General features: G+C 41.6%; 1 protein-coding gene across 5 annotated transcripts in view; it reads right to left on the bottom strand.

Moving 5' to 3' along the window:
* The window catches only part of E23 (ABC transporter G family member E23), a 213,265-nt gene that overhangs the window by 17,359 nt on the left and 182,917 nt on the right, over positions 1-12,989 (bottom strand). For all 5 annotated transcript variants that reach the window (XM_077654247.1, XM_077654244.1, XM_077654245.1 and 2 more), the window contains exons 6-12: positions 10,480-10,641; positions 9,953-10,046; positions 8,861-8,924; positions 6,617-6,772; positions 4,886-5,052; positions 3,328-3,602; positions 1,965-2,022 (exon numbers count right to left, since the gene is read on the bottom strand). In XM_077654247.1, coding sequence (XP_077510373.1) covers positions 1,965-2,022; positions 3,328-3,602; positions 4,886-5,052; positions 6,617-6,772; positions 8,861-8,924; positions 9,953-10,046; positions 10,480-10,641 — 976 coding nt within the window. The remainder of the gene's footprint in view (positions 1-1,964; positions 2,023-3,327; positions 3,603-4,885; positions 5,053-6,616; positions 6,773-8,860; positions 8,925-9,952; positions 10,047-10,479; positions 10,642-12,989) is intronic.

Raw genomic sequence — 12,989 nt, 5'->3', positions numbered from 1 at the left:
CTCTTTTGAATAGCACCTGCTGCCTTGATTGAAAGGCATCGGAGATTTTTATTAAGCAGTCACATCTCTTTACAGAGGCAACCTTAACTTGCTCCACTAAGCTAGCTGGCCGATGCTTGCTGGCAAAAGAATGTGTTAATCAAGCCTCTTTACAGGTTCATTGGCAGTTTTAAATCGCCATAAATACTATAATATGCATCAGGAAGTACAAATAAGTCTTGTCCCTAACAATGAATAGATATGGTAGCAGCCTGGGAAATCTAAGCAAGCAGCAAGCAAAACTAAGCTTCAATGCCAAAGCTAGTGAACAACTTTCATCATAACTTATAATTACAGACCTGAGCTAAAAGCATAAATTGCTAAGTAGATGACTATGTTAAGGTGATGGTCTTTAATTTGTAATTTAATTTGCAACACAGATTTCTAAGTACAGCATCAAACAACACTAAGTTTAGTCTGCAGTTAATTCAACTGTGCAGATGTATGAGACTGACTACTATCAAGGTCTTGAACTGTCAATGTATTAAACAAGTTCTACTCTACTCAATTAAATGTATTAAAATTGATAGGCAATTAATGAAAGCACTCAAAACATGCCAATACAACAACGATAAAAGTGTTTTTCCATGTTCTGGAAATTTACGCATTATGCAAAAGGCAAAGTGAGTAGTGTTAATTATGGATTCATTTTGCCAAGTATAAAACGACTTTTTATCTTTGCCTGAGAGGTTTTGTTTAAAATCAACAGCAAATGAATTCAGCTCCACTTGGCTAAACTATTGTAGGCAGTTCTTGTATATCATTATAGTCACTGGCTCAAAAAATGTTGGCTTAACCTACAACTTGTGATATCAGCTAATCCAATAGGTATGCCAATCTGAACAAGCCAAGTCAGTTTGGTGGTTCTGATTGCAATTATATACACCACCAAAGTCTTAAGGCTTTTACACCATGCAACTGCAAGTTTCATTAGAGCACAGCAAATGTCAATCCTCTCAACCCTCTTCCCTAGTGCAGGGTTGCCAACCTGAACGCCCTTTTGGTTAACATTTCTACCTTCCCTCTTTTTCTATCTCTCTCTCTCTTAAACCACTGCTATCAATGCGGAAAGCTGGGCTAGTTGGTATGTCATCATTAATTAAAAGACTAGCGCATAAAACTGGGACGCAGAGCTCATCCTGTCTTCTTCTCTGTCTGTGTCCCAGTTTTATGCGCTAGTCTTTTAATTAATGATTTTAAACCACACTGAAAGCATTTATTACTTTTTTTTTTTTCAATGCAGAGAATGTGTCAAGGTATCTATAAAAAGCAGCGCACATCATCTAAATCCTGAACTTGAATACCTAGGAAGCCAGAGAACAACACACGTCTCTCGAGTTACTTTAACCCTTTCAGACGCCAGATAAGCAAATGTGTGTGTCAGGAACTTGCAGCTTTTTCTGAAGCCGTGATATGCCCAGAATTTATATTTAGATAAATCCAGTACTATATTCATGCTGTAACCAAGGTGTTTCTTCTATGTTAGCCAGCGTAAGCAGGAAGTCATATTTCACAAAACAGTGATTGTGGCAGCCAGTGATTTACAGCAACACAGACTTGTTTATGCTTTTTACATAATTCTGTTCATAACCACAGAAAATTAACAGTGGCTGTATCCCACTTCACAAAAAACTTCTGAATAGAAATAGAAGCATCTGAAAGGACTGCCATTTATCACTGATATTGCACACAGAACACAACATCATTGACTAAACAAAGACTCTTGATACACACACATACACACACACGCACATACACACTGATGTTCAAGCTTCTGTGGTCATGCAGGCGTCTAAAGAGAGGCAAACAAAGACACTGCGAGCTGAGCAAAGCTTTTTTTTTTTTTCTCTGGTGCAGCCGTATGGAATCCTATGACGTTGGGGAGGGAGCAGGGTTTTAAGAAGGGAGGTAAAAAATATTCTTACAAGATATGAGTGCGCCAAATAACGCAAACAGCATCCAGTATGTTGTGCTGAAGAAGATCTGCAAAACAAACAAATTGTTAGACAGGTGCTTGGTTTTTATCCTTTCTTTTTTAACAACAGTGAATAGAAAATGATCACAAGCACTGAAAGAAGAGGCATGAGGATTCTAGGATAAAATTTGCAATTTGAAATTTTTTTGCATGCAATACTTGTTTTCTGTCATGTGTAATCTGGCTTCATAAAAATATTGAACAACATCAGCCAAGTTCAGTTAAAAAAATTGAGCACTCTGATATAATAAACTAATAAATGATAGCAATCATGTGCAAGCTCTCAAGAGCAGCAAGACGACCCTAACTGTTGAAAATGCGTTTCGAAGAACATAGGAATAGAATGCTCAGTTGTCTTTAAAGATGGAAACCTACAGCTGTTCTCCCAATAACTAATCAATGATGGGCTTGACTCTCCATTCTTGGTTAAAAACACCATCATTAGGTCAGAGCTTTCCAAGAACAGGCCAGTCCACTACATTCGCTTGCGGAAAAATATTGCTTAACATACAATTTAGACTGAAGTGCACTGAATAAAGCTGATCTTTGACGCTCTTGAAGCTAACACTTTCAAGCTTTTCCATTCTATTTGGTACATAAAGTGAACAGACCAATTTCATTATGTCAGTGCTTCCTCAGAACCTGCGAGTAGGTGCAGCTTTTCAACAACTGCTGTCGATTACAGTATTAGTTGTGCGGGGTCAGAAAGTCCGAACAATCTTTCTTTTAAGTTAAATGACGTTTATGAAAGGTTGCAAGGCATCTTCAGTGTGGGCATGTAGCTCAGTAATGCTCTCCAACTACACAAAGAAGCAGCCCCACACGGTCACAAGACAGCAGCCCTGTCTCCATGAGAAGGATGCTGTGCCAGGATAGACCAATCAGAAACGGTAAGATTAGGAGACGGTGAGCCCATTAATACAACTGCATTTAATCAAGAATCAACACAGTTATTCCGGCAGCAGTCTGTTTAGGTTGTTTTTTTTTTTGCAGATTTGCACGGGAACAAATAAAAAAATAATCTGCCTACCAAAATGCACGTGCCAAGAATGGTAGCATTAAACTTGAAGTTGCTGCTTACTTAAGCATTCCAACGAGGAAGTTGAAACAACTGGAATCGGTGCCTTTACAAACCGCATACTTTAGCAGTGAGCATGGTGAAACCAGTCTGTTTCGCATCTTGCAAGAAATGTAATTGTCATTTGTAAGCTCAAAAATATTAACCGATTTCTCTATGGCTGGAACACTCATGCAGCTTCAAGTGATGGGCAACTTTTTATTAACACCCGCACTCTGCACCAAACGCAGCTCACCCAGCCCCTGATGTCAGCAATTGTGTCTTCTGTGCGGTCCACTTGGAACCAGATGAGTCCACAGACAATGCCCAGGCCAATGGTCTGAACCCAGTTCAGCTTGGACAGCATGCGGCCCTTGGCTTCGAGAAAGTTGCGCCGCGTCAGCACTGACACCTGAGTCCAGAACGACGTTGGCCACTTTTGCTCGTGGCCCAGATCATCCTGGCTGCTGAACACGGAGCTTCCCACTTCAGACCACGAGGAGCGGCCAGAGTCTTCGTCGTCCCGAATGGCTGCAGCACAAGTAGGCAGATGAAAAGAAAGCGCCAATTTAGTTCAAATTTTTACAAAAGTACAGGGAGATAGAAGAGATGGAATGTGTTCATAATTTACAAACTGAAACAGTAACAGGTGGGAAGAGGTGGGGATGATAAAAACTATGATCATTACTTCTTTCAAAGTGTCAGCGTCATCATCAGAAAGTCGTTAAGGCCTTTGAGCATTTGTATTCTTCACATGGGTGTGATACAGCTAGGACACATTAAACACAGAATACGTTACATTAGATGCAAAGCATGCAAAGCTTTGTGGTTACAGCCACTGAAAACTTTACAAAAAAAAGCTTCTCAGTCAAATTTCACAAACTTTGTGCCTCTACTTGCAACCAAGTTCAGCTAAGCATTGCTGCTTTTGCACAGGTCCAAGTTTTTGGTTTCTCATCACGTCTCAGGTATTTCTGAACAAAAGAGATATTGGAACTAAAATATGTTTCCAGTTCGATAAGGCATTTAACTCTATTCAGAACAAATTTTTACAAAAATGTCCGAACAGCTCCGGAGAACTGTTTTTGAAGTTGCTTCAAGCGTAGGTACCAGGAAGTATTAACTGATTCATTGGCTAACATGTTCTAATGAGGTTTGAGATTTAGCTCCACTGAACTTATTGCACTCAATAAATGAAACAACCTGCACTCTATTATTCGGCTCTGTTTGTCATATGAGACATATGCCCCCAACAAGAATTCTCAGAGTTTCGCAGAGCGCCTGGGTTCCTTGGGGTGCTTTTTGGGTTCTGCAAGAAAGTAAATCCGTGCACGCTTCAACCCCAATTTCGTTTATCCATTTTATTTTGGGAACTCTAATTGCTTATAGCAGACTGCTTCATTTTACAGCATCATTATTATTGATTTTGTCCAATTTTCTGAAGGACATGCTCTTTTTTGCGTGCATGTCAAGCAGGAAGGAACAGAAGCCAAGGCACATTGAATTCCTCAGCATTTTTGAAAGTCACTAGGGTTCACTATGGACCTCTGACCAACAGAAACAGATCAAGCCTGTACTAGCATGCTAGTAGTATTTCCTTGAAATGCCACAATAATCCCCAAATGAGAAAGAACCCACAGTGTGCGATAAATAAGGCCAGTTCCTAGTAAGAACTGCTTTGAATCAAGACAGGAAACACTCAACTACACCGCTACCTGGCTACTTTTGTGGGAAGATATTCACACAATACACAGCTAGTTTTTAAGATACTGTGCCTTTCCTTCAGCGCTGTCTGAGTGCAGTGTGTGGCATACCGATTTTGCTGTACACTGTGGGGATCTTCTTCTCGGGATCGAGCATCACTCGCAGTTCCACCTGCTTGGATTTCTCTGTGCCTGGCTTGTCATCTTCAGAGACAGCCCACACGTACTGCTGGTTGTCACCCTGAAGCTCTTTGTGACACGAGTCCTCTTCTGTGTGCCTGTTTAAAGAAACAGCGGTAAGCACACAAAAGTTCTCAGGACACAGCTTTAAAGCAGCCATCCAGCCATGCAGCATGATTAAACATTGATCACAATCAAGAGGTAAAGACCTGACTTGAGAGCCCATTCAGTAACTTTAAACGAGATCTTAAGCTGACAAGAAAAAGAAACCCATGTTAAAATATGATGTTCTGTTTCCTAAGTAATGAAAAAGCTGCTCACTGCGTAGCTCAGCATCTAGATTTAAATTCTTGAAAATTCTTTGAACTTTTGGCCACTGGCCACAGCATCCTGTCCTTGACACTAATATAATGGGCAATCTGCCCAACTGCAATTATTACTAATGTTAGTTTTGAACTCACTGTAGAGCCAGAGACTAGCGTAAGTCATAGCAATGAATTTGCAAAGCAGTCATCACCACATGTGAAAAATGCAGCCTGAAAGCTTTGATACTTCGATCGATTTCTGCTCCAAGACACCTGACCTAACCCCTTCTGAAGTGCCACCTCCAGTTCGAAATTCATGAAGCCCAGCAATGATGAAACCGAGCACTTAGCAGGTCAAGAAACATTAAAAAGAAGCTTTAAAAAAGCAGCAACGTGCATGCACAAAAAAAGTGTCATGATTTTACCGTAGCTAAACCGAATAGACGTGCGAAAGCATGTGTTCAGCTTGGTTGGCTCATGGTTTCGCTTTGCTGGGTCGTCAGCACATCTGGCGACGATATTAGACTCAGGTTAAGCTCTGATCGAGGGCTGATCTGACCTGTTCATGCTGCAGATGGAAGTTGATGAAGACAACAACGTGCAATGCACAGCGCGAGAGTGTGTTGCAGTTTAACACGAGGCGTAATTGGCTGCGGTGATAGCATAGTGCCCTCGCGCAGTGGCCAGCAAAGCTGATCTGTTTGCGCCCCCACGGGCTCAAAACTCAGTCGTGGCAATATTTACTTTATTTCTGCATGGGCTGTTGCTATATGTTTTGCCATGGTCACCTTCCAGGTCAAACTTCACACAAACTTGTTAAGCTGGTTAGACTTTGAAACATGAAATAGCAAGCTCAGGTGAGCAAGCCGCACAGTGCTTCCTAATGCAATAGTAATTTTAGACCCCAATAGTAAAGTGATGAAAAAAGTGTGTGTGTATGTGGGGTGGGGTCATAGACAGCGCACACCTCTCATCTATCAACTGCACAGCAGCCATCCTCATTGGAAAAGAAAGTGGGAGCAAGCCCTTGAAATGTGCGTGTGATGTTACAGACAATGCCACTCTTAAAGCAGAGTTTTCACAGGCTTATATGTATGTTTGTGCACGTTGGCGATGGTTAGCAGTTATTCCTTTAGTGCCACATAATAAGAAGACTAGACAAGGGCTGCAATGAACTCCCGCACCTTTGTTTTCTAAGAAGTACGAACGAAATGCATAAGATCTGCTAGCCACTTAGTTCCTCTATCCTGCACTGTCTTTTTTTTGTTGGATAGTAAGTGGCCCTCACATCAGGAAAAGTTTACTTCATCTTGTTTGGTTGAGCATTACATGGTCGATGGTTAGCACTGGCACATACTTATGCTGGTAGTTTTTCCAGACATGCTTGTGACACTGTGGGCAGCTGACGCCATTTGCGGATGCCCCGTTGTAGTTGCACTGGCCCTCGACTTCTTCCGGGCTGTGGTAGACCTCACTGCTTTCCAGCAGCTGCTTAGGATAGTCCGGCCGTTTCCTGTGAAGGGCCACAGGGCAGCACCGTCAGTGTTGATTGCACTCGATGCAGTACATCCCACTGCTATAGACTAGCCAATGCGACAAAAACTCTCTGAGACATCTCTTCAAAAGGACACTGAGGAAAACTCCATCCAAATTTTGTTCTTAGTAAAATTAGACTGTTCGGCTCTTTGTGGCTATGTTGATGTTTTGTTCAGCAGCAAAAGCCGTATTTATTGACAAGAAATCAGCAGTTGATAACTGAACATTATTTCCCACAACTTGATTCAGACTCACGACATTATAATTCTATTGGAAGGATTATGGACTTCATGCCCGGTGTGGCATAGCCTCAAAAATCCACAATAAAAAAGTGCTCGATGTTGTCGCAGTTTGCCTGTGAAAGTGACCTGTGGCAGCAGGCACTTAAATTCACTTTCTGGCCTTTTCTCACTTCTAAAAGCTCTATTTTCAGTGAATGCAGCCTCCTCATCATTAGAACATAAATGCAATCAATACAAACAAACTACAATTCGTCCCCAGAGTTCATGTAAAGAGAGCACACTCTAAGGGCAGTCCAATGCATCAGGTGATAGGGTTTAGGAGCTTAAGTTACTTGAAGTGGAGTACTACAAATTACAGCATGCTGCAGTTTCTGCAGCTACTACCATTTGCCTAAGCATACTTTGTTATTGTTATGTGCAGAGAGACCTGCAATGGCACCGCCGATAAATATGCTTACGTTAGAACATTTTCTCTTCAGCACTGCCCAAATTTCACCTGCCAGCAGTTTTGTCTTGCACCGCATTTGCTAACGGTGCTAACTGGGCTTGCCAGCAATGAATGAAAATCTGACATTGCTTACATGACATGCAGCATCATCAGTGCAAACTCTGTTGCCAAATTGCAACTCAACCCACACTCTTATTTTCTTTTATGCAAATAAGCACAGTATCATTGCCAAATATGGCAATAAACAGCACTCATCACTGAGTGCAAAAAAAGGCAAGCCACAAGTTCAGGTTTCTCAAAGCAGTCGATTCTTTTCGTTGTTGTTTTTTTTTTTTAAGGCTGAGCACATCAAAGGTAAGCGCACTTGTATAGACTAGCCTGCTATGACAAGAAACGCTTAAGTTGGCAACAAAGAGCCAAAGTTATCTTTACCTGTGCATCAAACTTGACAAAGCAATACGAGGCTCATCCATTAACTGGAAAACTAGTTCGTAGATGTTAAAAAGCAATGGCCCAAATGAACAGAATAGTTAAATTAGATGTTTCTTGCCACATCTGCTAGCACCATAGGCACAGAGTTTCTCGAAATTACCTAGAGGAAAAAGAGGCTCTATCGTCTATCTGAGTTTTTTGGAGAGCACTTCATATAAAGCGACACTGACAGAAAATGTAAGGCCGGAAACGAGGATTCTGCTGTGGAATCAGAGCTGTGCCTCGATGCTTTCCACTCTGCATAGACTGCATTCTTAGCATTGGGTTTTTCACTTGTTTAAAAATTTAATGCAAGTGAACATTAGGTGTTATGCTCTATGCCAAGCACTAGCCAAGCCGAATACATATTATGCACTTCTCAGCATTCCCATGTCTATCCATGGTGGATGAACATCCGCAGTGCCTCTCTTCCTGCTAGGAAATTTTGAGGACTTCTAAGACTGCAGGCATATTCATGCATATGGCCTAGCCTTGAGGTAGTATCCAGTGCTCCTTCCAACAGCAACAGCTGATGTCAAGAGCCCCCCTCCCCCCCCTTTTTTTGAACAGCAATCGTCACCTGGAATGTGATCAATGCAAGTCAGCTGGCAAAGGCACTTTATGCTACACATAACAAATGATAGTTGAAAAATGACCTAGTACAAAGGTAATATAGCCTGTGAGATCTGACCTGTCATGAAAGACTAGTGAACTGCCTCACATCCAGTACACAGGAGAATAAAAGCACAACTATTATACTCAAAGTGCAACCCATAAGTTGTACAAATAGTATACGAGTTAAGCAAATTACAACTGCATGTTTCTGCTCACAAAAATGTTTAAAAACAAATAAAAGCACAGTATTACAAATGAACCCAAATACCTTTTCTTCCTCCATACTTACTTAAGTTCTTGTGCACTCATTATAATTTTTTCTTGAATTTCTGGTGACCTCTTCACTTGTTCGACTGAAACAGATGGTTTAAGCATCAATAAAACGTTAGTAAATTGGTGTAATGCTTAAAAGTTTTACAAAATGACTTTGATTCCGAACAAATTACTTGAAGCAATTGGAACTTTGCAGTAATTAGTCATCATGTAATGCAGCACCCAACAAGAAAAGACACTAAGAATAAAAACAGGAAAAACATGAGCCCAACTCAACCTAAATGACTTGAAGAACTCGATTTCGATGAGTACACATGCTGTCTTTTTAAGCATATGCGATATAAAAGCCATCAAAGTAAACATGACAGTGGTCCCATAAGGCAAAAGTGAAATGAAGAAGACTAGAGAAATGACGCGACATGTGTATATAGTGCTAGAAAATGTAAGCACAGAGTAAGAATGCAGATCAGAAAAAAACTTCATATGTGCCTAGAAACCTGTGTTCTTTGCAAAGTAGTAAAACTGATGATGTACTGATACACAGGTAATTACCAGTCGAGATTATTTTAAAAGCTTCTAAAATATCCCCGTCAAGCCTCTGCCTGTCTTACATCTTGCTGTGAACTGTATTGCATGATGACTCACTACCAACTAGCCATTCATTCTACGCTTCTGAACTTTGCAGTAATACCTGCATTTGTACATAAAGGTGCTGTGAACGTTCTCTTGTGCTACAGCAGCTAGATTAAAGGTATATGCTAAATATACCTCGCAGATTTAACACTAACAAAAAAATGGTTATGCATTACAACACTTTCTTTACTTGTCAATCTGGTGCAACAACTGAGTTGTGACAACAAAAAAACTCAAGGGCTGGAAGACATGCCATATACAGAATACCACGACAGTCAACATTTTGCTCGTCAACACCTTGTTGGCGATAAAAGGCAGTTAAAGCTGGAAAGCTTAATTACAAGCTTGTGACTGTTGTGTGCTAGATTCGAGAAACAAATGCCTTCAGCTCTGCAAGAAGGCGGTATTTGATGGGTGCAGTTTTCCAGTGAAGCTGCGCAGATACAGAAGTAAAAGTAGTGAAAACAGAACTCACGGATGAAATCGGCTGGATTAAAATGCTGTTGGATTTGAAGACCTATGCTACTGAAGAAGTCTACAACTTTGTTGATATCACCATAATAAGCAGTCTGCAAAGAAAAAAATACAATAAACACACTGCTCATGCCATCCTATGTGAAAACACAACTGAATCTTAAGCTCTACTAACTGGAACCAAGTGGTTCCAGCACGAGACCTACTGGTAACAGTATGAAACCAACTAATCTCAGTTGAAGGCCAAGAATACAATAGTTAGTAGCAGGTGCAGGGCTCCTGGAAATTAGATAGAATTTAAGCACAGATTCCTGGGAGCAGATAAAAACAGTACTCTCTGCAAAGTTCAATGGCTCCATCTGGGACTGATTCAAGGTTAACTATGTGTAGAATCTAATAGGTGGTCCATTTCCAGCCAAAACCGGTTAGGGTCAGGTTTTACAAAATGCATTTTCCGCTGGGACCAGTAAGTGGTTAACGGCTAATTAGAACACAATGCAGTGCAAGCTGAAATTAAAACACACACACCTGGCCATTACAAAGTAGTAGTAGCTTGTCAAACATGTAGAATATCTGGCTAGAAGGCTGGTGCACTGTGATGACGAGGGTCTTGTTTTCCCTGTGGGCATATTCCTTCAGGGTGGACATGAGTGAATGCGCTGTGCTTGAGTCTAGGCCTGATGTAGGTTCCTGCAGGGATAAGAAGCAACAGGCCTTCAGCACAAAGGGACTCCAAAAGCTCTTCAGATACATCCAAAAAACAAATATTGTATGAATGCTTGCATACTGCTGCAAAGGACTATAGTCGTACATCACTATTATGCCATCCAAGCATCAGAAAATGTTTACCCTTTCAATCCCTGTTCACAGCCTGTATCCATGTTCCTTTATGAGAAATCAAATGCCTCATTACTGCCGAATAGAAACAACAGCATCCATTAATATAGTAATATGATGAGAAATGCAAAGAGTCAGCATTCCCAAGATTCCCCAGGCACCCATAGTGACTTAACAACTACTGTGTAGTGGTTATGTTATGGTGCCAGTCAGCACATAAGACTTTACTTAAATATACTGCTTGATTTCTAATATACAACCTTTGTTTGTAAAGTTATTTCGAGACTGATTTATTTTCTTCTCTAGAAATGATTCCCCAAAACAAATGTTGGTGCATAAGTGTAGCGCCATCTTTCCGGGCTAACCTGAGCTATTTATGTTAATTGCTGTGGCAGCTGCTAGATGGCACTACATGTATAAAAATATGTTGCCACAAGTCGCCTACGCATTCTACTGTGAGTGAATGTGGAGAGACGGACGTCCACCTCGAACAGCGTGTAAACATAAAATTCTGTGTAAAGCTTGGCAAGACAGCCACACAGACGTATGAGCTCCTTCGTGATGCTTACGGCAACGAGACATTATCACGGGCAGGAGTTTTAAAGTGGCACAAGAGGTTCATTTCGGGGAGAATGTCGGTGGAAGACGACACAAAGCAGGGGTGCCCTTCAACCTCACGGAATGAAAACAACGTGACTAGGATCAGGAAAATCGTACAGCAAGACTGCACCATTACAGGTCCGCATGCTATCAGATGCTCTCGACATTAATAAGACAACATGCCACGAAATTTTGTGTGAGAACGTTGGGAAACGAAAGCCGAATGCCAGACTTGTGCCGCACTCCCTCACACAGGACCAGAAGGACACGCGGGCATCAGTGAGCGCTGATTTTCTCTCCGAGGCAGAGAAGGATGCTGCATTCATCGACAGCATCATTGCTGATGATGAAACATAGTGTTTTCATTACGATCCTCAAACAAAGAGGCAGAGCGCCGAATGGCAGTCCACAAGCTCTCCGGTGTTGAGAAAAGTGCGGTGACAGAAGACCAAAACAAAGACGATGCTGATAGTTTTTTTCGATGCCAGAGGTGTCATACACCACGAGTTCGTCCCATAAGGGCAGACGGTGGATCAGGAGTTTTATATCCGCATACTTCAATACATGCATGATGCACTGCGACGCCGTCACCCTGACTTATGGGCAACTGGACAATGGAGCCTTCTCCACAATAACGCAAGGCCACACACTGCTCTCAGCGTGACAAGATTTCTCACCAAGCACAGCATTACTGTACTTCCCCATCCGCCATTCATGCCTGACCTCTCCCCATGTGATTTTTTCCTGTTTCCTCATGTGAAGAGAGCCCTAAAAGGTCACTGGATGGGGAGCGTGGAGGCAATTCAGGACGCCACGACAAAGGAGCTGACAGTCCTGCCAAAAGAAGTGTTTTCCAACTCTTTCCAAGAACTCAAGAAGCGTTGGAAGTTGTGTATACACTGCAAGGGAGACTATTTCAAAGGGGTGCTGCACAAATGTTTTCAATGTTAAACGCTTTTTTTTTTAAATGAACTCAGTCTCTGAACATTACGAACAAAGGTTGTAGCACTGATTTCTTTCTGAGAATACCCCATACTGCATTTTCTAAACCATCTCACCAGCCATCTAAGCAGCACATGAGCTTTCCTGCACAACACTGAAGTCCTGCAGACAGAGCACGGACAAGCAAAGGTGAGAAAAAAGGACAGGAAAAAGGATGAAACAAAAAATATGGTCTGTTTGCATAGTTACGCCAAATTTTTTTAACCAATTTTGGCAAGGCGCATATGTTAATTCAAAATCCATGAGGAGAAGAGATGAAGAGACACCTTCTTTAAGCATCCATTCAGCACCACTCCATATGGTCAGCTGTAGCCAACCAGGCCGGCAGCTTAATTCTGTTTTAAACAGCACAGAGCAGTAGAGTGCTGCATCATAGAAGATCATGATAATAATGAAAGAAGCAGCTGTCATCATCTGGCAGCTCCTCGGGGAGCGTGCCGTGAAGGATACATACAGACAAGTGAAACACAGCCGCTCTTTGTGGATTTTTTATCCCCAAATTTTCGGCTCTCCAATCAGGGGGCAGCCCATACACGAGTTGAGTGTATACTGCAATTTAGGTATTAAGGCATTAGAAGCAGTTTATAAGTAACCTGATC

Source organism: Amblyomma americanum, chromosome 2, assembly GCF_052857255.1.
Source record: "Amblyomma americanum isolate KBUSLIRL-KWMA chromosome 2, ASM5285725v1, whole genome shotgun sequence".
Classification (NCBI taxonomy): domain Eukaryota; kingdom Metazoa; phylum Arthropoda; class Arachnida; order Ixodida; family Ixodidae; genus Amblyomma; species Amblyomma americanum.
The sequence above is the reverse complement of the archived record's forward strand: the minus strand, read 5'-3'. Positions and strand labels throughout refer to the sequence as shown.